Consider the following 27,735-nt stretch of genomic DNA (forward strand, 5'->3'; position numbering starts at 1 on the left):
GCAGGACTTCGTTGGATGCAACAATTACTTGGGGCTCAAGAGCTTCCTCCAGATGAAGCACAACAAGCGGATCGCTTGGAGGTGGCTATTGCATATGGGGTGGATGCTCTCTATGATCTCCTCCGTGTCCTGGCCAGAACTATGGCCTCAGCCGTCTCCGCTCGTCGCCTACTTTGGCTCCGCAATTGGTCAGCGGATTCTTCTTCCAAAGCTAACTGGGCTCTTTGCCTTTTAAAGGGAAGTTGCTTTTTGGAGACGAGCTGGAACAACTCATCCAGTCCCTTGGAGAGAATAAAGTTCACAAATTACCAGAAGACCAACCTCGGGGCTCTAGGACTTTCGGTTCCACACATTACCGCTTCAGGGGCCAGCGTCGTTTTCGTCAGTCCAGACCAGCCCTGCAGAGAAATGCCTCATCCCGGTCATAGTCCTGATCTCATTCCTTTCAGGGTCGCAGACAGTCCAGGGACAGCCCTTCCCAAGGGGCTGCTAAGTCCACGCAATGAAATCTTGCTGGCCCACTCCTCCAACCCCAGGATCGGCGGATGGCTGTCCTTCTTCTTCGAGGAGTGGGTCAAGATCACCTCAGACCAATGGGTCCTGGATATCATAAAGCACGGCTACGCGTTAGAATTTGCTCTATTTCGTGGTTCCCAAGAAAGAAGGAGACTTCCGTCCTATCCTCGACCTCAAGATGGTCAACAAAGCCCTCAAGATTCCACATTTCAGGATGGAAACCTTACGCTCCATAATAGTGGCAGTTCACGAAGGAGAGTTTTTAGCTTCCCTAGACTTAAAGGAAGCTTATCTACATATTCCTATTCGCCAGTCTCATCAGCGCTTCCTTCGCTTCAAGATACTGGGACAACATTTTCAGTTCCAGGCTCTTCTGTTCGGGCTAGCGACGTCTCCACGGACCTTCACCAAGGTAATGGTGGTGGTGGCAGCAGCTGTACGAAAGGAATGAATCCTAGTTCATCCTTATCTGGACGACTCGATCATCCGGGCAAAGTCCCAGAGTCTGTGTCAGCTGGCGGTGCAGCGGGTTCTACATCTCCTACACTCCCTCGTTTGGGTTGTCAACCTACACAAGAGTCACCTCTCTCCTTCACAAACAATAGATTTCCTGGGGGCACACTTCAACACCACACAGGGAAAGTCTTCCTCCATCGGGATCGAGCATTTTCTCTCCTTTCACAACTGTGACTCTTCAGGATTCTCTCTCCGCCCACTGCCTGGGACTACCTCCAACTGCTGGGCTCCATGGCGTCAACCATAGACTTGGTGCCGTGGGCCTTTGCCCATATGCGGCCACTCCAACAGGCGTTACTCTCACGCTGGAAACCTGTGTCGCGGGAGTTTCATACCCCTCTCCCACTGGCGAATACAACCAGACACAGCCTGCTCTGGTGGCTCAACTTGGATCACCTACTGAAAGGAGTGGACCTGAAAACCGCTCAGTGGACAATAGTCACCACGGACACCAGTCTCTCCGGCTGGGGAGCAGTCTGCAGATCACAGTCGACACAGGGACAATGGTCACCCACCCAGGTGACCTGGCCTAACGATCTTCTGGAGACCAGGGTGGCCTGTCTGGCACTCATTTATTTTCTTCCCTTACTCCAGGGGCATGCAGTGCGAATTCTCTCCGACAATGCTCCGACGGTGGCATACATCAACCGGCAAGGCGGTACGAGAAGTCGCCAAGTCTCCCAAGAGGTCGACAAGTTGATGATATGGGCAGAAGCTCACCTCTCCCGGCTAGTGGCTTCTCACATCGCAGGAGTAGACAATGTTCAAGCAGATTTCCTCAGTCGCCAGTGTTTAGATCCGGCAGAGTGGGAACTCTTCGAAGAAGCAATGTGACTTCTGGTGCTAAGATGGGGAATGCCCCACCTAGATCTGATGGCCACTCAACGGAATGCGAAGGCAGCACGCTTCTTATTTATTTTATTTATTTATTTAATAGATTTTAATATACCGATGTTCATAGGACACATCACGCCGGTTTACAATTAACTCAGAGAAGGAGGAATTACAATGAACAGGGAGCAGGGGTCGGGAGCAGGCGAGAAAGGGAGTGGGATCGGGAGAGATAGAAGAGAGGAAAGGAAAGAAAAGTGGCAAAAAGAACGAGAAAATGGGAAACAAAACCATAACAGCAGAAGGAACTTATTTACAACATTTGGTTATATTACATCAGCTTAGGGGGATAATAAGATAGATTGAGGGGGTAAGGCTCCAAGTTCTTCAGCATATTTCTGGGTGGCATTGGGCAGGAGATAGCACGGCGCAGAAGGCATAGATGCCCTGGTCCTTCCATGGCCTCTGAATCTTTTGCTGTACGTGTTCCCACCGTGGCCTCTGGTGGGGAAGGTCCTTCGATGGATAGAACTTCATCACGGTCCAGTAATCCTGGTAGCTCCGGCGTGGACTCGCAGGCCATGGTTTGCAGACCTGATCAACCTCGCGGTGGATTGTCCTCTACGGCTGGGACATCTTCCGAACCTCCTCCATCAAGGACCAGTATTTTTCGACCGGGTAGATCGCTTTTGTCTTGCGGCATGGTTTTGAACGGCACCGGTTGAGACAGCGAGGATATCCGGATGTGGTTATTTCCACTCTTCTTCAGGCTCGAAAACCATCTACGTCTATTGCTTATGTGAGGGTTTGGAAGGTGTTTGAAACGTGGTGTTTCTCCCTCCGGGTCTCCCCACACCATGTCTCCATCTCCAGCATTCTCGCTTTCCTATAGCAAGGGTTGGAGAAGGGGCTGGCGTACAACTCCTTTAAGGTCCAGGTAGCGGCTCTAGGAGCCTTCGTGCCTCACTCTCATGGCCTTCGCCTCTTGGCACATCCTGACATTATTCGATTTTTGCAAGGAGTGAAACATGTGCGGCCTCCGCTCCGTTCATCGTGTCCGTCTTGGAATCTCAGTTTGGTTCTTAGGATCATGGGGGGCCTACCGTTTGAGCCTCTTCGCAGCACCACCGTCAAGGATCTCACTCTTAAGACTGTGTTCTTAGTGGCCATCTGTTCCGCTCGCCGCATTTCGGAATTACAGGCCTTGTCCTGTAGGGAGCCTTTTCTCCATTTCACGACTTCAGGGTTCTCTTTACGCACGGTTCCTGCTTTCTTACCCAAGGTGGTGTCAGCTTTTCATATGAATCAGACAGTAAAGCTCCCATCCTTCCCAGCTGATTCTCCTCCTGAGCTCAAACGTCTTGACGTCAAGAGGGTCCTTATGCACTATTTAGAGGTGACGAATCCTTTTCGACTTACAGACCATCTCTTTGTTCTCTGGAGCGGACCCAATAAAGATTACCAGGCTTCCAAGACCATCATTGCCAGGTGGTTAAAAGATGCAATTGCCTCCGCCTACATCGGGGCGGAGCGCCCACCTCCGGAAGGTATTAAGGCTCATTCCCTTCGCTCACAAACTGCCTCTTGGCAGTTCTTCTGTTTCTGCGCAGGAAATCTGCAGAGCAGCCACCTGGAAGTCTTTGCACACCTTAGGGGGAGGAGAAATAGCCTAGTGGTTAGAGCAGTGGGTTACAAACCAGGAGACTAGGGTTCGGGTCCTGCTGTCGCTCCTTGTGACCTTGGGCAAGTCACTTTACCCTCCATTGCCTCAGGTACAAACTTAGATCTTAAAAAAAAAAAAACAAAAAACCTTTGCGCGCCACTATCGCCTACATGTTCCCGCTTCACAGTTTGGATCATTTGGGGCGCGAGTTCTTCGTGCTGGGCTATCCAGGGCCCACCCTACTTAGGGAAGCTTTGGTACATCCCACTGTCTGGACTGATCCGGATACGTACAGGGAAAAGAAAATTATTCCTTACCTGCTAATTTTCGTTCCTGTAGTACCTGGATTGCGCCCAGCTCTACTACTTCTCTCTCTGCCTGTATGTCAGTTCTTTTTGCAAGTTCTCTGCGTTACCAGTTCCGGTTTCAAGTTCAGATTTTCTGTTTTCTGGTTATAAGTAAGTTGCTCCATACCGTGGGCTTTCTGGCTCTGATATTCTATATACTGAAGGGACACAGAGGGCGCTCCAACCTATAAGGTGCTGTCCTTTCAGTTCTTTGCTCTGACTCCATCTGCTGGAAGGGGGATATAACCCACTGTCTGGACTGATCCGTGGTACTACAGGAATGAAAATTAGCAGGTAAGGAATAATTTTCTTACACAGTTTCTTAATAGCTGTGGTATTTCCTGGGTTTTCATCAGAGAAAACATTCTCAATTAAAAATGCTAAAAAAGTGAAAGGCACATCTAAAAACACATGCTCTCTGCACAGAGCAAATGCACACTTTGGAACACTGGGTTCACTGTGTAAAGAGAGACAATAGAGTTACTAATTCTTGCTTGCAAAAGTTGGTCAGATAGAAAGAAGTATGTCTCAAATAACAATTGTTCATTTGTATTAATCCCTTCCTGGATAGAATGGTTGGATAACTGTTTTCTAGAAGAGCTAAATATTTTCATATTACCTGACAAAAATATTTTCTTTCTTGACATATCAGGTCTCTTGGAATAGAGAAAAAGAGATCACCATGATAGTGTGCCTTTTAATGATTTGTAGCTAATTAAGTAAATGCATGGATTAAATTCATCTTCTCTGGTATTATGTAGTTGGTCCTCTGTGACATCCCAGGCAGGAGGGGAGTGGTGTCCCCCACTTTTAATGAGCCACTTTTAGCTCCTTTCTAGCTACACAGAAGTAGCTATGTAGGAGATGAGTTTTGACACCACTATAATGACAGCAGCAGTGGTGGTGTGGCATAGCACCCCAGACAGCCACCCATCTCTCCCACCTCTTTTAAGGCCTTGAGTAGTAGAAACTGACAAAACTCAGAGCAAGATTTTTTGATAAATCTCAAATTGCCTCACTAGGTTCAGGTTATCTTTATTAGGTCTATAGAATACAAATTTCCTCAACAGTCGGGCAGGTCAGTTCCAACTAGTGGGTTATGCACCTCTGCCAGCAGGTGGAGATGGAGCAAAAGCTGACATCACAGCCATATAGTCCCGCTCCGATATTAGCTCTCCAGTATTCTTCGTCTCCAGCAGATGATGGGCATGTATTTCCCTTCAGGGGATTGCCTGTGAGTAAAAGAAAAGAAGAAAAGCTTGAAAGGCGACATCGGAAAGACGAGATGTCTATATAGCACCGCTTGCCTCCTGAGGTGATACCATATGGTTTCCTCCCTCAATAAAGCGCCTTCAGTCCGGTAGCCTTGAGTGGCGTGGACCTAAAGTCTAATTAACAGTTGCAGGCCGAGAGGGGCTCGGCAGTGAAGGCTTTAGCACTCTCCCCTGTAGCTGGACCCGTTCCTGCTCTCAGGAGGGCTGAGCTCAGATAAAAGTTTTTTACTTTAAAAAAAGAAAGCAAAAAGAAGAAAGAAAGCAGGAGAAAAAGGATCTGTTTCCTCAGCATTTGTCTGTCCTGTTCACATGTCTGGGGAATGCTATGAGGTGAGGAGGTAGTGCAGGCATGGCAGGTTGAGTAACCATTTGGCTATGCCCAACTCCCAGGCTTTCCCCTCTTTTTTGGCGCATGGTAGGCCGTGACTTAGTTTTGCGCACTTTTTACTACAGGCCGTCGGTTTGTGCTTGCATGTTAGTTTGTGTATCCATTCTCGCCTGTGTTCCCTGTTTGGGCGTTCTTCCTTCTGGATGCACATCTAATGTCTGTACTGGGCACCCAGTTTGGGTGTCTAGTTGGAAGAGCGGCCTAGGTGCGAGGGCTTGGATGCACATTTTTTGTGCGTCCATTTTGAGCACAGCTGATAAGCATGAGTACTCTAGGCGCGAGCTTTTGCCAGTGTGCAGGCTCACACCCATGGTGCCTGAGGCGAAGAAACCTAGATGCTTAGCCATTTGTGCTGCATGCCACATCAGGGCTATTCAGCCAGAGCTTTCTTTAAGCCTGTGTCAGCCTAAATGCTTGGGGGAGATTTACCTCCTTCTGATTTTGCCAGTGATGTTCAGTCTCCTTGGTCTGAGGAGAGTGGGATTACGGGCAACATGACGGGGGTGTCCCTTCCCTTGATCGATCCATGGGCCCAGTCATCAGGGGACACTGGTTCTCAGGATGTGAGGTTCAGGCCTATGGAACTCCTATCCCTAAACTGGATGAACTGAGAAAACTAGCTACGACGTCGGCGTGCAACCCTTATAAATGCGCCCATTTAAAATTATGCACGCATGTATGAGCATCCAGGCTATTTTATAACATGCAAGCATAAAGTCGCATATGTTATAAAATGGACACATCTCTGGATACGAGCTGGAAAACACACATATATGTGCCTGCACACCAGTATTAAGGTTACCATCTTTGAGTGTGCCCTACCTAAGGAAGTAGGCTTGGGGACAGAAGAAAAGTGTTGCTAGGGGAAAAAGCACAGAAGTTTAAAGCACAGGCAGAAGTTCACAACAAAAGAGAAAAAAAAACCCCACAGATTTTTTTTCTCTCTCCTAGGACTTCTCGGCTCTACTCCCCCACTGAAGCTACAACAGGCCAAGGTGGGTAGCCCTACCTGAGTAGTAAGGTCAAGCAGTGAGTCAGGGCCAGACAGGCCAGCAGGATTTTTTGTTTCCCTCTCCTCCAGAGAGATGCCCAATCTGGAGTTGGCTTAGGGAACAGAGATGATGGAGCAAGTGATCCAGATCCTGGCTACTGGGCAGCAGCAATTGCAGAATGCTTTGCAAACACAAATTGATAGACAGCAGATGCTGCAAGAACATTTAATGCAGCAAAACATAGTGCTAACTCAGCTAGCAGAGGCCATGCAGACTGCCTTGACCAGGTTATCCCCTGCAATTTCATTTCTTTTCATCCTATTTAAAATGAAGGCTAGTGAGGGACCTGGAGGTCTTCCTGAAAAACTTTGAAAGGACCACCCAACTGTCAGCTTGGCCCAAAGCCAGCTGGATGATCTACTTGGCTAACTTGCTCATGGGTAGAAGTCAAGGGTCTTTTCAAGCAGCCATCCTGGATAGGAGGGTTACCTATATAGAAGTCAAGGCCACTGTCCTAAAGAGTGCTGGATATACCTCAGAAACATATTGGCAGCAGTTCCAGCGGGGCTCCCTGCAGCCTGTGGAGAGCCCCCAAAATCTTTTTCACTGCCTGAAGGATGCCAGCTGAAAGTGGCTATAGCCGGAGGCAAAGACTGGACTCAAAGTAGTCCAAAGTGTGCTGCAGGAACAGTTCCTAGACAGGCTTAACCAGCCCATGTAGAACTGGGTCTACAACACACAGAGCTCACATTGAAAAGAGCCTTAAATGTGGGCGGAAGACTTCCACCAGACCCAATTAATGCACAATGGTGTAAGGAGGCTGGAAAGGCAGCCTGTATAAACTCCCTATTGAAGCCCAGAAAATAGAGGTCCCAGCAGCGTCCTTCAAAGATGGTTAACTCTTCTTCTGTTCCCAGAACCCAGGCCACAGTCTCTTCCACATGCTTTAGCTGTGGTCAGAGAGGTCACTTGGCAAGGAATTATCGCTATGAGGGAAGCAAAGTTATAGACGTCAGCCTAGTGACCCAGACAACACTAGAGGGGAAAATACACAAGGAAAAAAGCAAATCTCCAATACAGGGGCGATCCTCAAGTTGAAGAAAAAAGGAACCTTGGAGAGAATGGAACAAGCCAGGAATGGGTTCAAGGATGTCCAGTAAGAACCTTTTCCTTCTGAGCTCTTTGTGTGGGGAACAGTCATGAGGAAGAGTGCTGCCCATATCAACAGACAGGAAATGAAAAGCCCTTAGGAAAAACAGGCAATGCAAAAAGGGGACCTGCTCCACCAACATGCTCTTTCTGAAAATCAGAAGACTATATGGATGAAGAACGTCTCTGGCTTGAAGACCTGGAGTGGGAACGCAAGACGGCGGAACAACACGAAAAGGAGCTAGAGGCACAAGAGCCTGAGAATGAAAATGATGACTAGGAGCGGGAATGGCATCACATTTTGTTAAAGCTCCAAAGCTTCAACTTTATGGACATTCCTCTTTGAGAAATCAAGGACTTTATAATCCATGTTCCCTGTACGTACCCGGATCAGTCCAGACCGTGAGTTGAGCCTCCTATCCAGCAGATGGAGACAGACCAAATCTGAAAGGGTATCCTATATGAGGACGGAGCCTACCCTGCAGCCCTTCAGTATTTGTCTGTCTCCAGCAGGTGGATCAGCTCACCCTTCGGTCTCCTGATTTAGGCTAGTCAGCCTTCTTAATCTTCCTTTCTTCTCGGATCAAGCAAGTACTTCTTCCTTAGGGATTTTGATTGGATTTCTTTCTAGAAAAAAAAAAGTTTAATTTTAGTCTGTGCAGGAGACGTCCCGTCTCCTGGCTCTTGCCGGACTCAGGGGGGCTTCGCCCCTTGTGCGGCGCATAGCCTGAGTCCGTGGTTGCTTCCAGGTGTGGGGACCGAGGCTGGTGGTCCAGTCTTTCGTCTCCCCCCATCTGGCTGCCTAGGGAGCATAGTGCTCCATTGTTGTGCTCTGTCAGAGTTTGAATAAATAAATAAACAAGACTACAAAGTGATTTAAAAAGCTTTAAAAAAAGTTTAAAAACATGGCTTTTCAAAAAAGCATTCTATAATATAAATGGGGAACAACAAGAAGTTTAAAGGAATAAGCGAATTAACATCTTCATAAAGCTAAAGTCACCCCATATTAACATAATTGTATATCCATCATCATTATAGAATAATTTAAAAAACCATGCAGTTTAAAGTTCAATTATTATATGATCCCTATTAATCATATAAAAGACAAGACCCAAATCTCACATTATATACCTTAGATTATGAAAATTGTTACCGTTAAATGTTTTGGCACTTTGTTAGTAAGAATTCAATCAAATACATATATGCGTGCCACCTTGTAAACCGTTGTGATGGTGCACTACTAAACGACGGTATAGAAAAGTTTTAAATAAATAAATAAAATACTAAAATTATAAGAAGACTTTGTTTTTTGTCTTACCTGGTATCGAACTGGCAGCTGGATAGACAGGAGCGTGCAGGCTTCACTCCCCTGCCTCTGCTCCTGCCGGCGGGCTGCCAATCATTTCTATTTTTAACTTTTTTTTTCTTCAGTTTGTGGCTCCTCTTCACTGAGGATGCCGCGGCCAGCAGCCTGCCTAGCCTGTGGGCAGCCCTTGTCGCGCGAGGGGCTCTGCTCAGCCTGCTTGCCTGGTGAGGAAGGCCCCTCCTCGACAGGGCAGGCAAATTCAGCCCGGGGACGGATCCCCCAGCGCATGGCCAGGCCGTTCCCGGGTCGGCAAAGCCTGGGAAAGGCGGCCATTTTGGGTTTTTCTACAGCTCCCGATTCAGAGCTGCCTGGGGCTGGGGAGCCAGATTTTAGCGATTTTTTTTTTTTTCCCCCTGATTTGAGCCCCGAGGCCCCCCCAGGATGTAGTCCCTAACCCCCCCCCCTCGCCTCCCCCCCTCCCCGGGAAATCTAAAGCTCGTTTTTCCTCAGCATTTGTCCTCCTCCTGCATAAATCCTATTTGGCTAGCTTGCAGGAGGAGGAGGAGGGCTGCCCCCCCCCCCCCCCGGGAAAATTCCACGCCTCGCGCCGCTACCTATTTGTCCTGCCGCGGAACCTCCGGGGTGCGGGTGGTCCCGGGGGTGGCCCCCATCCCTGACCCCCCCCCCCCTGGTAGCCCCAGTTATTCCGGTTCCCGATCCCACTTCAGATGTAGCAAGCACACTTCCACCCCTGGAGGGGGACGATCCTAGGGTTCTCCGCATGTTTCAGCGTGAGGAGTTGGAACCCCTCATCCCTTTTGTCCTCCAGGAGCTGGGGTTGGAGGGGCCCCCTGCAGATTCCCTTACGGCCTCCTTGCCCAAGAATATGGACCCAGTCCTGGCGGGACTCAGGGCCCCTGCTAGCGCTTTTCCTTTTCATCCTATGCACAAGTTGCTGCTCTTGCGTGAATGGGAGGCTCCCGAAGCGGGACTCCGGGTGGGGCGGGCTATGGATAATCTCTACCCGCTCCCAGAGGAATGCTTAGACATGTTGAAAATCCCCACCGTAGACTCCTCAGTTTCTGCGGTCACTAGGCACACCACTCTCCCTGTCGTGGGATCGACGGCTCTGAAGGACGGACAGGACCGCAAGCTCAAGGCCCATATGAAACGTATTTTTGAAGTCCTAGTGACTATCTGCAGCAGTCTCAGGCAGCGGGCAGGTCTCAGGTGGGTTCAACAATTACTCGGCACCCAGGACCTCCCATCTGCAGGGGCGGAGCAGGCTGAATGTATGGAAGCAGTCATCGCATATGGGGCTGATGCGCTCTGCAACCTCCTCCGCGTCCAGGCGAAGGTGATGGCCTCGGCGGTATCCGCTAGACGGCTCCTCTGGCTGTGCAATTGGTCGACCGACCCGTCCTCCAAGGCACGACTGGGCACATTGCCTTTCAAAGGTAATTTGCTTTTTGGAATGAACCTTGAGAAGCTTATTGACACCTTGGGGGAAAATAAGGTTCATAAGCTTCCTGAGGACTGGCCGAAACAATCTTGTTCCTTTACGCCCTCCTGTCCTCGCTTCCAGGGACAGAGGAGGTATACACCCCGCGGACGAGGTGGCTCCTCTAGGGGTTATTCTTCTCCGTCTCAATCTTGGTCTCAGCCCTTTCGTGGGCATCGCTCCTTTCGCGAGGGCCAGTCCCAGCGCCCCACCCCAAAGCCTGCCACACAATGAAGTTCAGTCGACCCATTCCTCGGTCCCTTTTCTGGGCGGTCGACTCTTCCTGTTCTTCGAGGAATGGGTCAAAATTGCGTCGGACCAGTGGGTCCTCGACGTTGTCCTAGACAGTTAGGCTTTCGAACTTGTTCGCTACCTAGCGGATCTCTTTGTATTCTCCCCATGCGGTTGTCTCAAGCGGGAAGCAGTAGAGCAAACCCTCGTCACACTACTGAATCTGGGCGTGGTGGTCCCGGTTCCGAAAGCGGAGCTCGGCGCAGGCCAGTATTCTATTTACTTCGAGGTTCCCAAGAAGGACGGGGCTTTTTGGCCGATCTTAGACCTCAAGAGGGTCAACCGGGCCCTCAAGATCCCAGATTTTTGCATGGAAACCTTGCGAGCGGTCATCGCGGCGGTTCGCCCCGGAGAGTTCCTTGCCTTGCTAGATTTGACAGAGGCGTAGTTCCATATCCCAATTCACCACGATTACCAGAAGTATCTTCGCTTCCACATCCTCCACCGGGATTTCCAGTTTCGGGCCCTGCCTTTTGTACTCGTGACCGCACCACGCACCTTCACCAAGGTCATGGTGGTGGTGGCAGCAGCCCTCCGCCGGGAAGGAATCCTAGTCCACCCCTATCTGGACAACTGTGTTGTACGGGCCAAGTCGGAGGCTCTTTGCAGACAGGCGGTGGATAGGGTATTAGCTCTCGGTTGGATAGTGAATTTTTCCAAGAGCAAGCTTCAGCCCTCCCAGGTGTTAGAGTTCCTGGGAGCCCACTTCGACACAGTAGGCAAAGTATTTTTACCTCGTGCATGGGCCCTCAAGTTGATCGACCAGGTTCGGAATCTGCTCTCGCTGGCCCTTCCAACGGCCTGGGACTACTTGCAGGTCTTAGGGTCCATGGCTTCCACCATCGACCTAGTTCCCTGGGCTTTTGCTCATATGCGACCGTTACAGAAAGCTTTGCTATCCCGTTGGCAGCGGTGTCGGAACAGTTTTACATAGTCCTTCCTCTTTTGGACTCTACCGTCGCCGCCTTGCAGTGGTGGCTTTTGCTTCCTCATCTTCAATCTCCACAGTGGACGATAGTAACCACGGATGCCAGTCTCTCGGGCTGTGGAGCGGTCTGCCAGTCCCAGTCCTCTCAGGGGATCTGATCGCCGGTTCAGACTTGCTGGCACATCAATCGCTTGGAGGCCCGGGCGGTGCGTCTGGCTCTGCAGGAGTTTCTGCCCCTGATACGCAGCAAAGCGGTGAGGGTTCTTTCCGACAACTCCACCACCGTGCTTACATCAACTGTCAGGGGGGCAGCCGCCTGGTGGCCCTATAAGCCAGCCATCTCTTCGTCTGGTCGGAATGACATCTGGAGTGCCTGGCGGCCTCCCACATTGCAGGCAAGGAAAATGTTCAGGCTGATTTTCTCAGTTGTCAATCGCTCAATCCGGGAAAGTGGGAACTCTCGGAAGAAGCCATGGATCTGATTGTCGACAGGTGGGGTCCCCCTCACCTGGACCTCATGGCGATCTTGCGCAGTGCCAATGCAGTCGGTTTTTCAGCCGCTGGAAGGAGCACGGCTTGGAGGACATGGATGCTCTGGCTCTCCCTTGGCCCACGGACGTTCTTTCTGTGCGTGTTCCCCCCGTGGCCCCTGGTGGGAGAGGTTCTCAGGAGAATAGAACTCCACCGAGGGCCAGTGCTTCTGGTAGCACCTGAATGGCCCCGCAGTCCATGGTTCGCGGATCTCGTGAACCTGGCGACGGACGGACTCCTCCGGTTAGGCCATCTTCCTCGTCTACTTCGGCAGGGGCCCGTATTATTCAACCTGGCCGATCGCTTTTGTCTAGCGGCCTGGCTTTTGAACGGCGATGCCTGAGGCGTAAGGGCTATAAGGAGGAGGTCATCTCCACTTTACAACGAGCCCGGAAGCAGTTGATTTCTCTAGCGTACATGCGCGTTTGGAGGGTCTTTGAGATTGTGAGAAGTCTGGTGACTCAGTGCGCTCCGCCCCAGTCTCGTTGGTTCTTTCTTTTCTTCAGAAGGGTCTCTCCAAGGGCCTTTCCTTCAGTTCCCTGCACATGCAAGTTTCTGCTCTCGGCTCTCTCCTGGGACGGGTCGAGGGTCATCCCCTAGCAGGTCACCCGGACGTGGTTCGGTTCCTGAAGGGAGTCAAACACCTGCGTCCGCCCGCTCGCATTACTTGCCCGTCGTGGAGTCTTAATCTGGTCTCCGGGCCCTCTGTGCTGCCCCGTTCGAACCTCTCCGTCGGGCTACGGTAAAGGACCTCACGCTCAAGACAGTTTTCCTTGTTTCTATCTCCTCCGCTCGGCGGGTTTCCGAGATCCAAGCATTGTCTTGTCGGGAACCTTTTTTGCGCTTCTGCGATTCAGGTGTTTCCCTCAAGACAGTGCCTTCCTTCTTGCCGAAGTTTGTCTCTACCTTCCATGTCAACCAGTCGGTAGAGCTTCCAGTGTTCTCCCCAGAGGAGATTGCGGGTACCGCTGGGAGCGATCTTCGTAAACTGGATGTTAAACGAGTTCTACTCCGGTATCTTCAGGTCACCGATGACTTTCGGGTCTCGGACCATCTTTTTGTCCTCTGGAGTGGTCCCAATCGGGGTAAACCGGCTTCTAAGACCAGTATTGCACGGTGGTTGAAGGAGGCGATCTCCTCAGCCTATCTTTGCCAAGGTCAGGCGGTCCCGGAGGGCCTAAAGGCTCATTCGCTACGTTCTCAAGCTGCTTCCTGGGCGGAGAGTCAATCGGTTTCTCTGCAAGAAGTTTGCAGGGTGGCCACTTGGACGTCTCTGCATACTTTTGCTCGCCACTACCGTCTGGATGTGCAAGCACCGGTTTTTGGTTCCTTTGGCGGCAAGTGCTTCGAGCGGGACTGTCTCTGTCCCACCCAGGATAGGAAAGCTTTGGTACATCCCACGGTCTGGACTGATCCAGGTACTTACAGGGAAAGGAAAATTAGTTCTTACCTGTTAATTTTCGTTCCTGTAGTACCATGGATCAGTCCAGACGCCCTTCCCTGTTTGTCTTTTTCTAACTGTCCACTCGAAGCTTATTATTGCAGATTCGAAGAACTCGATACTTCATTTTCTACAGAACACTGAGCGATTACACCGGAAGCCTTGGTTGTTCAAGCACCAAGTATATGCAAGAGCGCTTAGTTTTACCATGTTTTTACATTGTTATGGAGTTGCTCAATTGAGTTTTTTGGTTACTTGCTTGATCCTGTTCTTGTTTTGTTGTTTTCTGCTTTGACAATAGTTATACTGAAGGGCTGCAGAATAGGCTCTGTCCTCATATAGGATACTCTTTTAGATTTGGTCTGTCTCCACCTGCTGGAAAGGAGGCTCAACCCACGGTCTGGACTGATCCATGGTACTACAGGAACGAAAATTAACAGGTAAGAACTAATTTTCCTTTGAACTGAATGGAGTTCCCATCCAAGCGTTGATGGATTCATGGTGTGGCAAGACTCTCGTTCATGAGAAAGACTTGCCTGTATACATGGGGACAAACAAAAATGTCCAAACAGGTTCTGTTAGCAACCGTAGCAGGTCTAGCCATGATAGAAGCAGGAGTCTTCCCCGAACTCCTGTACCCAATAATTTTGTGACAAGATTGTCCCCAGTTTTTAACCCTATGGGACTAGCTCGCAGATAAACTGGCAGTCCACCCAGAGGGGTATGTCCTTGAAGAGGAGCTGGGATTTAGCCCTGACACAAATGGATGCTCGACCTGAAACGGCCAAGATGAGAGGGAGAGTATAAGAGACTCCCTCAAAACAACTTAAAGGACTGGCCACAGGCATCTGGCGCAATCCTCTTTAAAGACCGTAAGGAGTTCAGGTCCAGGGGAGTTCCCTTTTACCCTGGGTGAAGAAGGCAGGCCCAGAAGGGGAGGCCAGCTGGAGAAAGAAGGAAGACTCCACAGAGAGAGAACCCCACTGAACTGTAAGTGGCACTGTTACTTTTTGTTAATGTGAAGCTGCAAGGAATTAAGAAGAGTTTGTTTTGCTGCAGACTTGTACAAATAAAAGATTATTTTGCCAGAGTCCAGCCTGTAGTGTGTTTTCTAGTTGACCATTTGCTACCACATTGTTGGATTTGTGGATCCTTGGACCAAGGTGGAGTTGACGCAACCTGCGGAGTGGAGCCCTGCAGGTCTCCACTGTCGTCTGACATATCTGGATGAGGCAGAGGTCCAACTGGATCTTCGCCTATACCAGCCCACATTCCCCTCGGGTTGAGCCTTTGGGTGCCAGGGCCATCAGGTATTAGGTGGGGGCCTCGCTGATGAGAAGGAGAGCAGTCTAGGGCAGAACAGATATGGCACAGGCAAATCCGGAAACAGGTCAGTGATAAGCGGCAAGCTGAGGTCAGTACCGAGTATCTGTCCAAAGGGAAGGCAAGACGGATAGGCAGGGCAGGAAGGCAAAGAGCAAAATAGGCAGACAGACGAGAAGCCGTGGAACGCTGAAGAGCTGACCATGAGGACTGAAGAACAAGGACAACAAACACTGGAACTGAATAACCAGAACGAAAAATGCTGGAACTGAAGAACAAGAATGAAGAACACTGGAACTGGAGATGAAGGACAGGAACAGAGAGCAAAATCGCTGAAGTTACTCACATTACTTAAGACAGTAGGGAGAGGCAGGGCTAGCAAGGGCCTTTTATAGGCCAGCACGTCCGATGTCATCCAGGGGCGCTGCGGAGCTTTTCCCACCACAGGCCCTTTAAACTATGTCGTGCATGCGATTAAGAAACATGGAGAAGTGCAAGGGCGGTGGCGGCAGCATCTCTTTGTATTGAAGAGTGGCCAACTCAGCTGGGATTGCTAGCAGCATCTGTTATTGCTTATGCAATAGAATCTCTTCCCTCTTCTCAGAGAGGAAAGAGATTCTACTGCAATTACTTCCTAATTCCAAAGAAATCAATAGAATTGCAACTGATTCTGGATCTCAAGAATCTAAATATTTTCCTAAAAAGAAAGAGATTCAAAATGAACTCATTAGACACTATTCTAGATATGCTGAATTTGGAAGATGCTTTCATGCATATACTAATCCACAGATTTCACAGGAAAATACCTCACATTCACTCTGAAGGAACATCGTTATCGATACAAAGTCCTTCCATTCAGACCAGCTGCAACTCCAAGAGCATTTACCAAGATTTTGGCAGTGGTAGTTGTACATTTAGAAAGAACAATTTAATGTTCTTTCCATATCTAGATTATTGGATAATATCGAGCAAATTTTGCGACACCTCCAGAAGAGAGACAGCAATTGCAGTTCAAATATTGCAGTCACTAGGATTCCTGGTGTTCCTACAATACCTGAATGTAATTTGCTTTGAAGTGCTATTAAAAAAAAACAAACTATAATGAAACATAGTGTTCTGGACTATCAAAATAAACACCGGCGGCTAAAACATAGATCTTTATTTAGTTAAAGTATGGAATATTCCAGGGAATGCATATTACCAGCAAGGCAATTCAGAAGTAGTCTCAGAGAGTACTGTTGACAAAATAGATTAAATAGATTACCACCTCCAATTGGCACACAGGAACTCTTGTATGACTTCTGTGTGATAAGTTGATCTATGTGCTTGAGCAGGTCTGCACTATTCAAGGTGCAAACAGGTTTGGGAGCTATATGAAACTAATTGACAAGTAAGTCAAAATTCCTGTTTTGTTTATTGGATAAAATTGTGATAGTTCATTTGCTAATGTTCTATAAAAACATCATCCCAGAGTTCACACAGGAACTTATTTACAGATGTTTGCATAAAATTTTAACTATAAATATTACATTATAAATGCTTTAGTTAATTTATAAACATTACTTCTCACCCAGAAGCAGACATTTTGTTTGAATTTCTTTGCAGGTATTGCTAACGATACTACTAGGATCACGTTTATACCCATTTCAATGAACTTCTCTCACTCATTGAAAAGTGAGACAGGTATACAGATACCATTGACTGCTCAAGCCTTAATCAGTTCTCCAAAACAATATCATGTTAACAAAGCACAAGAACCATATCCAGCACTGGGGAGCAAGCCCAAGAAAACAGGATCCCTTGCACTGTTCTTCAGAAAGGTGCGTACTTACATACCAAACACTTTCCAAGTTTAGTAGAGGGTTTTAGATTAATTTGTGTTCATCTGCTCTAGAAGTTCATTTGTAATCAGCTGCTCTGGAAACCTGATTACTGCCCTAAAGAAAGAGGTCCTTATTTGTCAGTGACAACACAAAGAGGTCAGGCAACTGAGGCAAAACAAAGAAAGATTGTATTGCTTTCTATAAAAATTATGAAACTCCCAAAAAAGCTTTTTAAATGTCAAATTTTTCTTATTAGACCGAAGTTCAAAATTGCTAATAACTTGAGTTCAATAATGTCTATATGTTTGTGGATAGATATATATATATATTAAAGCTTTTTATCTTTTCAAAACTCATAAGTAGTGGAAAAAAAATCGCATAGGAATATTTTTTAATTAAAATATTAAGATCTGTTTTGTTAATATTGAGATCGAAATTTCTTGATTAGTAAGAGCATGAATATAATTTATTTCAAGGAGAGGAGCTTGACCTAGAGGGTGGCATACGATTCTATCCTGGGAATGATTCTAGCCCATGTGTGGCTAGAATCATTTAACCTGGTTCTAGCCACCCAGTTTTCAACTGGGTTTCAAAGGCCCAGGGAGACTATGGTTTGCTCAAGGTTACCCAAAGTTAGAAAAAGAGATTAATCTTGAACTCATGAACCAGGTCTTTCCTAGCGTGTAGCAGATGGACTCAAAACAAGTGGGTATAGTGTGCTCGTGCTAGCAGTTGGAGACGGATCTGACGTCAGCACGTGTACATATACCCCCGCAGGAAGTGCAGCAATTCAGTAATTTCCATCTCCAAAGCAGTTTGGAGCTACCTCACGCTCGCTGAGCATTTTTCCAAATTCTAACGACTAAATTCATAGAAGGCACCTACCTGAAGACGAGCCCCGCACTCCTGCGGTGATACTATTCGGTCCCTCCCCCAGTTGAGTGTCCCGAGGTGATTTCCGTGGTCCCTCGGAGGTAAGTGCTTCGGTCCGGTGGCCAGATCGCGGCAGGGACCTAGCCCCTGAGTGAGAAGGGCTCGGGCGTGGCTTGGCCCCCTAGCGAGATGAGTTTGGGCACGGCCTAGAGGCAGCCTCTGTCCCGGCGTGGACTTGGTCCCCGAGCGAGACGAGTTCGGGCGTGGCCTAGAGGCAGCGGGTGCACCTCCTCGAGCGCGGCGGTGACGGTAATCACCCTCTCCCCCCGCAGCCGGAGACCGCCCGGGTTGCAGCCGGGAAGCGCCGAAGACAAGGTAAGGCGTACATCTTTACTTGTTGGTCTCCGAAGAACCGAGGAGTAGCAGAGTCTGCCTATGTGGCAACCCGTCGAGGGGGTCGCCATCTTGCCTGCCTGCTCGCCGTCGCCTTCTGCCTGGATCGTCACGGCGCAAGAGGCGCCTGTGGTTACGTGCTCAGCGCACATTGATAGGCGCCCATTGCTGCGCGCACGTCGATAGGCGCACGTTGATCGGCGCCCGTTGCTATGTGCGCGTTGCTACGCGCACGTTGATAGGTGCCCGTTGCTAAGCGCCCGCTGCTAGGCGCACGTCTATAGGCGCCCGCTGATAGGTGCCCGCCCATAGGCGCCCGCTGATAGGCACACGTTGATAGGCGCACGGTGCTGAGCGCAGGTTGGCAGGCGCACACCTTTCGCGCATATTGCAAAGCGCAGACTCTAGCTGAGTTAACAGGCGAGATGGAGCGTAAGAGAGCCCATGCGTCAGCAGAGCCGGCACGTCCAGAATCAGGCATAAGCCTCTGCTCTGCATGCAACCTCAGAGCCACACAGAGCGAGGATGCAGACTCCCTATGTGCCCAATGTGAAGAGGCCCTGGGAGTCCCGGGCCAGGGCCGGTCGCAGCCCAGCATACTTGCCGGTTCCTCAGGGAACACTCCGGACCTAGCAGGCAGCGGTGAGCAACCAGAGAACCCGAGAGGCCTGGTGCCCCTGAGGCCAGATCCTGCTTCGCTCTCCTGGGTGGAATTATTCAAGGGGATTCATGCCTTTGTCACAATGCAGTCGGCTCCCCGACCGGGTCCATACGTACCGGATGACCCGGCCCCTGGATCCTCACGGCCTAGACACGGCCACTCACCACCCGGAAGCCCTACTTATGGGGATTCAGATTGCCCGGAGGAAGACGACGAGCCCCCCGAGGAGGGAGAACTTCCCTCGGGGATTGAACCATATCGGACCATGAGGCGCTTCTTTCTGAAAGAGGATCTCTCAGGCCTGATCTCTCAATGCCTGTCGGAACTGGCTGTACCTGGCCATGACACCCCAGGGGAACCTAGAATGAACCCCCTGTTAGAGGGCCTATGCCAAACGTCTCACCATTTTCCCCTCCTACAAGCAGCACAGCAGCTAATCGATCTGGAATGGAATGCGCCGGAGGCCTCATTCAAAGGGGGTCGGGCCTTGGCTGGCATGTACCCCTTAGCCCCAGCAACTAAGGAAATGCTGGCGTGCCCTCAGGTAGACGCCATAGTTAGCGCAATTGTGAAGCGCACCACCATTCCGGTGGAAGGGGGGACGGCCCTCAAGAATGGCGCATGGACGCCATTCTGAAGCAAGCCTTTGAGGTGGCAGCCATGTCCCTACGAATTGCGACCTGCTGCACCGTGGTGACGCGTTCCTGTTTATCACAGGCTAGGAACAACACCCCAGGAGAAGAGATGGAATCAGCTCTCTCGTTCCTCACTGACGCAGCCTCCGACCTAGTCCGTACGGCGGCCAAGGGAGTGTTATCCTCAGTGGCAGCCAGGAGACAGCTCTGGCTACGTAACTGGTCGGCCGACTCCTCTTCCAAGACACGTCTCACGAGAATGCCCTTTGAGGGATCCCTCCTGTTCGGCAGCAACCTCGAGAAACTGGCCAATAAATGGGGCGCCTCTCCATTACCTCGTCTACCAGAAGACAGGCCAATGAGGAGGCAGCGCCCTTTTCCGAGACCATCCAGAGGTAGAACCTCTCAGCGCTTCAACCCTTACAGGACTCGCTACCAAGCACCTCATTCGCAGGCCAGGAACCAGTCCTTTCGGACTAAGCACAACAAGAGGGGAACTGGCTCGGGTTCGGGTCCCGGCCGTACCCCACAATGACAATCAGCCGACTCATCCAGGGGTAGCAGCCATAGGGGGCAGGCTAACCCTCTTCTACCGCAGGTGGGTCGAGATTACCTTGGACCAGTGGGTCCTTGCCATGGGCGCGGGCTCATATGAGACCATTACAACGCGCCCTCCTATCTCGATGGAGCCCACAATCACAGAACTACACAGTACACCTACCTCTACCAGCCAGGGTGTGGAATCAGCTACGGCGGTGGTTGCAGCCCGGCCACATGAGCCGGGGGTCCAGAATGTCCTCCCCAACCTGGACCCTGCTCACGACAGATGCCAGCCTGAACGGCTGGGGAGCACATTGCGAAGAACTCACCGCCCAAGGGCGGTGGAACAGAGAAGAGTCGGAGTGGAACATCAGCCGGCTAGAGGCACGGGCAGTCAGGCTAGCGAGCCTGCGATTTGCCCACAGACTTCGAAACAAAGCGGTCAGAGTGATGTCGGACAACGCCACCACAGTGGCATACATCAACCGACAGGGCGGAACCAGAAGCCACCAGGTATCCCTAGAAATAGCCCCCCTGATGGCTTGGGCGGAAGCAAATCTCCAGGACATCTCCGCCGTCCACATCACCGGGAAGGACAACACCACGGCAGACTTCCTCAGCAGAGAAAAGCCTAAGTCCGGGGGAATGGCAGCTGTCGCCCACAGCTTTCCAGATGATTGTGGATCGGTGGGGGACTTCGGGCATGGACCTACTAACGGACAGGTCCAACGCTCAGGTGCCCAGATAATTCAGCCGCAGGTGGGATCCTCTATCCCAGGGGATGGATGCCCTAGTACAGCCATGGCCCCAGGGGATCCTGCTATATGCCTTTCCACCATGGCCCCTACTGGGCGCCATCATACGCAAGATTCAGCGGCACAGAGGCCTAGTTCTTGGCCCCGGACTGGCCAAGAAGACCCTGGTACGCAGACATGAGAAGACTACTGGCAGGGAATCCCTTATCCCTGCCTCCACACAGGGACCTGCTGCGGCAAGGTCCCGTCCTCCATGAGGATCCAGCTCAATTCTCTCTTATGGTCTGGCCCTTGAGAGGGCTAGACTGAAGAAACGAGGATACTCGGGGCCGGTAATAGATACACTCCTCCGAGCACGCAAGTTCTCCGCATCACTAACATATATAAGAATCTGGAGAGTATTCGAAGCCTGGTGCTAAACTCACGGCACCAATCCACATGCCGCTAAGATCCCTATCATTTTGGATTTCCTGCAAGATGGACTTCAGAAGGGTCTGTCCCTCAATTCCATCAAGGTTCAAGTGGCAGCACTATCCTGCTACGGTTCCCGGAGTGATGGCAACAGTATCGCCACACACCCAGACGTTTCACGTTTCCTGAAAGGAGTCAAACACATTCGCCCGCCACTGAAGTGGCCAGTACCCCTGTGGAACCTCAACCTAGTGTTGGAATTTCCAGCGGGTCCCGCCTTCAGACCACTTCGAGGCCTGTCCCTCTGTTTGTTAACCTTGAAGATGGTGTTCCTGTTGGCTGTATGCTCAGCACGCCGCATCTCAGAGCTACAAGCACTGTCCTGCCGTTATCCGTTTCTCCGAATCACTCCAGAGGCTATCCATCTTCGCACGGTTCCTTCCTTCTGACCCAAAGTAGTCTCACACTTCCACCTCAACCAAACCATATCCTTGCCTACCACGGACGGTTTGAAGAAGTCGGAAGAAGGTCGAATACTACGCCATCTCGACATTGGCAGGCTACTGTCCAGATACCTGGAAATGTCAGAAGCAGTACGAAAGACGGACCACCTGTTCATCCTTCACAGCAGGAAGAAACAAGGGGAAGCAGGCTCACGGGCAACTATCTCCCGCTGGATCAAAGAAGTTATCAAGGCGGCCTACGTAGACGCGGGAAAAACACCACCTCTACGGGTCAAGGCTCACTCTACCAGAGCGCAAGCGGCTTCTTGGGCAGAAACTAGGATGCTGTCGCCTGCAGAGATATGTAAAGCGGCGACGTGGTCCTCCCTCCATACCTTCTCCAGATTCTACCGTCTGGATGGCCAGGCCAGGGAAGACACAGCATTCACGAGGGCAATCCTGAACGGACCTCGGGCAGCCTCCCACCCAGTCCGGGAGTAGCTTTTGTACATCCCACTTGTTTTGAGTCCATCTGCTACACGCTAGGAAATGTTGAGATTACTTACCTGATAATCTCCTTTTCCTTAGTATATGCAGATGGACTCAGCATCCCGCCCGGCTGCCGCAGAGAAATGGGGGCAGAAGGAGCAGACGCTCTAGCACTTCCCTGGCCGACGAATGTGTTGCTGTATGTTTTCCCACCTTGGCCTCAAATCGGAAAGGTGCTCAGGAGAATAGAGCTTCATCCGTCCGAAGTAATCCTAGTAACTCCCGAGTGGCCGCGACGTCCATGGTTTGTGGATCTAGTCAATCTCGCAGTGCAGGGTCCTCTGCGGTTCCCTGATCTCCCAACCTGCTTCATCAAGGACCTGTATGTTTCGACCAGGTTGATTGCTTTTGTCTAGCAGCATGGCTTTTGAGAGGCAGCGGCTGAAGAGCAAAGAATATTCAGATGCGGTATTATCTACGCGCTTGAGATCGCGTAAGGCTTCCACATCCTTGTCTTATGTTCGCGTATGGAAGGTGTTTGAGTCTTGGTGCATAGACAGGGGGATTCTGCCTACTCGAGCATCCGTGCTGGAGATTTTATGTCTTCTTCAAGCCGGCTTAGCAAAGGGATTATCGTGTAGTTCCTTGCAGGTGCAGATCGCAGCGCTTGGGTGTTTACGTGGTCCCGTTCAGAGAGTTCCATTAGCAACGCACCTTGATGTTTCTCATTTCCTTCGTGGAGCAAAGCATTTACGGCCACCGGTGCATCCTTGTCCATCCTGGAATTTAAATTTAGTACTTTCGGCCTTGTGTGCTGCACCGTTTACACCTTTGAAAAGAGCAACGTTGAAAGATCTCACGTTGAAAGTGGTGTTTTTGGTAGCAATCTCCTCTGCTCGACGGGTTTCTGAGCTTCAGGCTTTGTCGTGCAGAGAACCATTCCTGAGGATTTCAGATTCGGGGATTCTCACAGGACAGCAGGATGTTAGTCCTCACATATGGGTGACATCACAGGATGGAGCCCAATCACGGAAAACTTCTGTCAAAGTTTCCATAACTTTGACTGGCCCCTACTAGGCATGCCCAGCATAGCACTAATCCTGCAGCCAGCAGGGGGTCCCCCTTCAGTCTTATTTGAAAGCTACAGGCAATGCCGAAAAATAAAACAACAAAACATTACGAACCCAACACCGTGGGGCGGTGGGCGGGTTTCGTGAGGACTAACATCCTGCTGTCCTGTGAGAACACCTGTTACAGGTAAGCAACATTTGCTTTCTCACAGGACAAGCAGGATGGTAGTCCTCACATATGGGTGAGTACTGAGCTGAGGATGTCCAAACCTGCACCAAATGTACCCAAAGGCGTGCAACAGGCACAGCAACTGGGGTGGAATTTGGTAGAGGGCATCCTGAACCCCACCGGGCAGGCGGAAGGGTGTTGGTACGTCATGTTGTAAACAGGTTACGAAGGACAGACTGGCTGAAGATGGAATCCTGTCTTCCGGCTTTGTCCAAGCAATAGTGGGCTGCAAAGGTGTGGAGAGAACTCCAGTTTGCAGCCCTGCAAATGTCAGGAAGCGGCACCGATCATAGGTGTGCTACTGAAGTTGCCATGGCCCTCACAGAGTGTGCTTTAACACGGTCTTGAAATGGAATACCCGCTTGCTGATAGCAAAAAGATATGCAGTCCGCCAACCAGGAGGAGAGAGTCTGCTTACCCACAGGCTTTCCCAACTTGTTAGGGTGGAAAGAGACGAACAATTGAGTGCTTTCCCTGTGGGCCGCTGTACAGTCTAGGTAAAAAGCTAGAGCCCGTTTACAGTCAAGGGTATGCAGAGCCTGTTCTCCTGGGTTGGCATGGGGCCTGGGAAAAAAGGTAGGTAGTATGATGGATTGGTTTAGATGAAAATCCGAGACTACCTTAGGTAAGAATTTAGGGTGAGAGCAGAGTACCGCCTTGTCCTGCAGAGGTTTAGTGTAAAGCGGATAGGTAACTAGGGCCTGCAATTCATTAACTCTGCGCGCTGAAGTGATTGCCAAAAGGAAAATCACTTTCCATGTGAGATATCGGAGTTCACAAGAGTGAAGAGGCTCGAATGGTGGTTTCATGAGCCAACCCAGAACTAGATTAAGGTCCCAAGAAGGGGCCGGAGGACGTAATGGAGGCTTGATATGGAGCAAGCCTTTTAAAAAGCGTGTTACAAGGGATTGTACTGATATGGGAACATCCCTGATACCCTTATGGAAGGCGGCTACCACACTGATATGCATTCTGATGGAAGAGGTCTTTAGACCTGATTCTGACAAATGCCATTTGTAAGAGTAAGATTTTCTCATGGAAGGCTTTCGCGAAGCAATCAAGACACAGGAAACTGGATCTGAAAGGTTAAGTGGTTGAAGTATTAACCTTTCAACATCCATGCCATCAGAGACAAGGCTTGAAGATTGGGATGGCGTAGGCTCCCGTCATTTTGAGTGATCAGGAGCGGGTCCTTTCCCAAAGGAATGTGCCTGCGGATGGAGAGATCCTGAAGTATTGGAAACCACACTTGGCGAGGCCAGTGAGGTGCTATCAGGATCATGGTTCCCTTGTCCTGACGCAACTTCACAAGAGTCTTTGAGAGAAGAGGAAGTGAGGGAATGCATAAAGCAGACTGGTTGCCCATGAGAGGGAGAATGCGTCTCTGGGCTGAGAGTGTTTGCTGTGAATGAGGGAGCAGTAGTTGTCCACTTTGTGGTTCTGAGGGGACGCAAAGAGGTCTATCTGAGGATAACCCCATTGTTGGAAGATGGAGTTCGCTACTGAGGGGTTGAGAGACCACTCGTGTGGTTGAAAGATGCAACTCAGCTGGTCTGCCAGCACATTGTCCACTCCCGGCAAGTAGATGGCCCTGAGGTACATCGAATGGGAGAGGGCTTCCACCCAAATCTGCGCAGCTTCCTGACACAGAAGGAAGGAGCCTGTGCCTCCCTGTTTGTTGATGTACCACATGGCCACCTGGTTGTCCGTCTGAATTAGGATGACCTGATTGGAAAGGCGATCCTGAAATACCCTGAGAGCATATCTTATTGCTCGAAGTTCCAGGAAATTTATCTGGTGTTTGGCTTCCTCTGGAGACCAAGAGCCTTGTGTTTGCAGATCAGCTACATGGGCTCCCCACCCGAGGTTGGAAGCGTCAGTGGTGAGAATGATTTGAGGATGCGGCACCTGGAAGGGCAATCCCTGGAGGAGATTGTTCTGATGTTTCCACCAGGTGAGGGACAGATGGAGTGAGTTGGTGATGTGGACAATGGTCGACAGAGGCTGAATAGCTTGAGTCCATTGAGACCTCATAGTCCAGTGCATGAGCCTCATGGCCAAGTGGGCCATTGGTATGACATGGACTGAGGACGCCATATGTCCCAGGAGGACGAGAAATTGGTGTGCAGTTGCAGCGTGCTGAGACTGCAGTTGGTGAGCAAGAGACACGAGAGTCAGTGCTTGTTGTCGAGGCAGGAAAGCCTTTGCCTGTAAGGTGTCCAAGTCTGCCCCAATGAACGATAAGGTTTGAGATGGGACTAAGTAGGATTTGTCGTAATTGACGAGAAACCCTAACGAAATTAGAGGGTGTAAGGTTAGATTGAGGGACGACAGAGCAGCTTGCTGAGTGGGAGCCCTGATTAACCAGTCGTCCAGATAGGGGTAGACGTGAACACCTTGTGTCCTGAGGAATGCTGTGACGACTACGAGGCATTTTGTAAAGACTTGTGGAGCAGACACTAGGCCGAATGGAAGCACTCGGTATTGATAGTGCTTGAGGCCTACCAGGAATCTCAGGTATTTGCGATGAGGTGGACTTATTGCAATGTGGGTGTATGCGTCCTGAAGGTCCAGAGAGCAGAGCCAGTCTCCTCTTTGTAGAAGAGGTAGAAGCGAGCCCAAGGTGACCATCTTGAACTTTTCTCGCTGGAGGTACTTGTTAAGGGCCCGTAGATCTAGAATAGGATGGACTCCTCCCGATTTTTTGGGGATTAGGAAGTACCGGGAATAGAACCCTAGGCCTTGCTGAGAGTATGGAACGGGTTCTATTGCTCTTGACTGGAGAAGGAGGGAGACCTCTTGATCCAGAAGAACGGAGTGGTTGGACGTTCTCCACGGAGTCCGGTGGTAGGACGAGAAAGTTCAGATGGTAACCCTGAACAATGATTGCCAATACCCACTGGTCGGTTGTGACTGAATGCCACGTTGTGAAAGTGGCACAGTCTACCTCCCACTGGTATGTGCGACAGAGGAATCTGGCTGCTGCTCTCCAAGTGGAAGTCAAAAACCGGAAGCAAGCCCCAGCTGGGGAGCTGTTTGTGGTTTTTGTTTTCGGGTTTGGCGAGACTGAGGTTTCTGATAAGGTCTCGTAGCACAGGATCTGGCTGGTGGTGGGTAGGACTTTCTTAGACGGTAGAATGACTTCTTGGAGTCCTTTCTAAAGGGCTGCTTTGAAGAGAAGTCGGAAGGCATTGAAGACAGCTGTTTTAGGGTCTCATGATGGTCTTTGAGTTCAGCCACCGTCCGTTGGATCTGTTTGCCGAACAGATTATCTCCTACACAGGGCAGGTTGGACAACCGGTCTTGCACTTCTGGGCGAAGGTCAGAAGACTTGAGCCAGGCCCACCATCTCGCTGAAATGGCAGCTGCAGACACTCTGGTAGAGGTGTTGAAAATGTCATAAGATGTTCTGATCTCATGCTTGCCTGCCTCAAAACCTTTGCTTACAAGGGTTTGTAGTTGGTCTTGGAATTACTGAGGCAGGGAGACTGAGAAGTCCTGCATCTTCTTAAATATGGCCCTGTTATATTGGCTCATATAAAGCTGATAGGCAGCAATTCGGGAAATGAGCATGGCCCCTTGGAATACTCGGCGTCCAAAGTTGTCCATGAATTTTTGTTCCTTATCAGGAGGGGTAGATGAGTGAGGTTTTGACCTTTTTGCCCTCTTTTGTGCAGACTCTACCATGACCGAGTGGAGATCAAGCTGTGACTTTTGAAAACCTGGGGCTGACTGTACTAAATAAGTAGTGTCAGCTTTTCTGTGTACTGGAGCAATTGTTCCTGGATTTTCCCAGTTCTTCTTGAGAAGATCAAGAAGAACCTGATGAACGGGAATAGAGGTTATTACCTTGGGGGCATCCAGGAATTGGAGCAACTCCATCATCTGGTGCCTATCATCCTGTTCTGTCTGCAATTGAAAAGGAACCAATTCAGCCATTTCCTTCACAAAATTTATAAATGAGAGGTCCTCTGGAGGAGAACGCTTTCTACTGTCAGTGGGTGAAGGTAAGTCATTGGTGTCTGATAAGATATCATCACCCCAGGTATCATAAGGGTCAACACCCTTTCCTCTAGGAAGTAGAGGGGGACAGGGTGGTTGGATACCTGAAGGTCCAGGTCTGGGCTCCGAAGGAATTGGAGGAATTATCGGAGGCACCGACGATGGCATCGAAGGCATCGGTACAGGCATCGATGGATGGCTCGGGGGTGCCGATGGACGTATCGGCACCAATGGTTGGATCGGTGGCGAGAGACGTATAGGCATCAATGGCTGAGGCATATCTCCGGATGGAGGAATGCGGAACGGTGTTTCTCCTCCCGATGATGCTGTCAGTGGGGAGGGCATCGGAGACCCGGGATCCATCGATGGAAAAGCGGCCATGAGGGCTTCCATCCTGGATAGCAGCTGTGCCAG

The 27,735-nt window shown here is 50.3% G+C and overlaps 1 protein-coding gene across 3 annotated transcripts in view; it reads left to right on the plus strand.

The window, feature by feature from the left end:
* The window catches only part of RBL1 (RB transcriptional corepressor like 1), a 365,834-nt gene that overhangs the window by 256,684 nt on the left and 81,415 nt on the right, over positions 1-27,735 (plus strand). For all 3 annotated transcript variants that reach the window (XM_029611864.1, XM_029611866.1, XM_029611865.1), the window contains one exon: positions 16,603-16,817. In XM_029611864.1, the coding sequence (XP_029467724.1) occupies positions 16,603-16,817 (215 nt within the window). The remainder of the gene's footprint in view (positions 1-16,602; positions 16,818-27,735) is intronic.

Source organism: Rhinatrema bivittatum, chromosome 8 (assembly GCF_901001135.1).
Source record: "Rhinatrema bivittatum chromosome 8, aRhiBiv1.1, whole genome shotgun sequence".
Lineage (NCBI taxonomy): Eukaryota > Metazoa > Chordata > Amphibia > Gymnophiona > Rhinatrematidae > Rhinatrema > Rhinatrema bivittatum.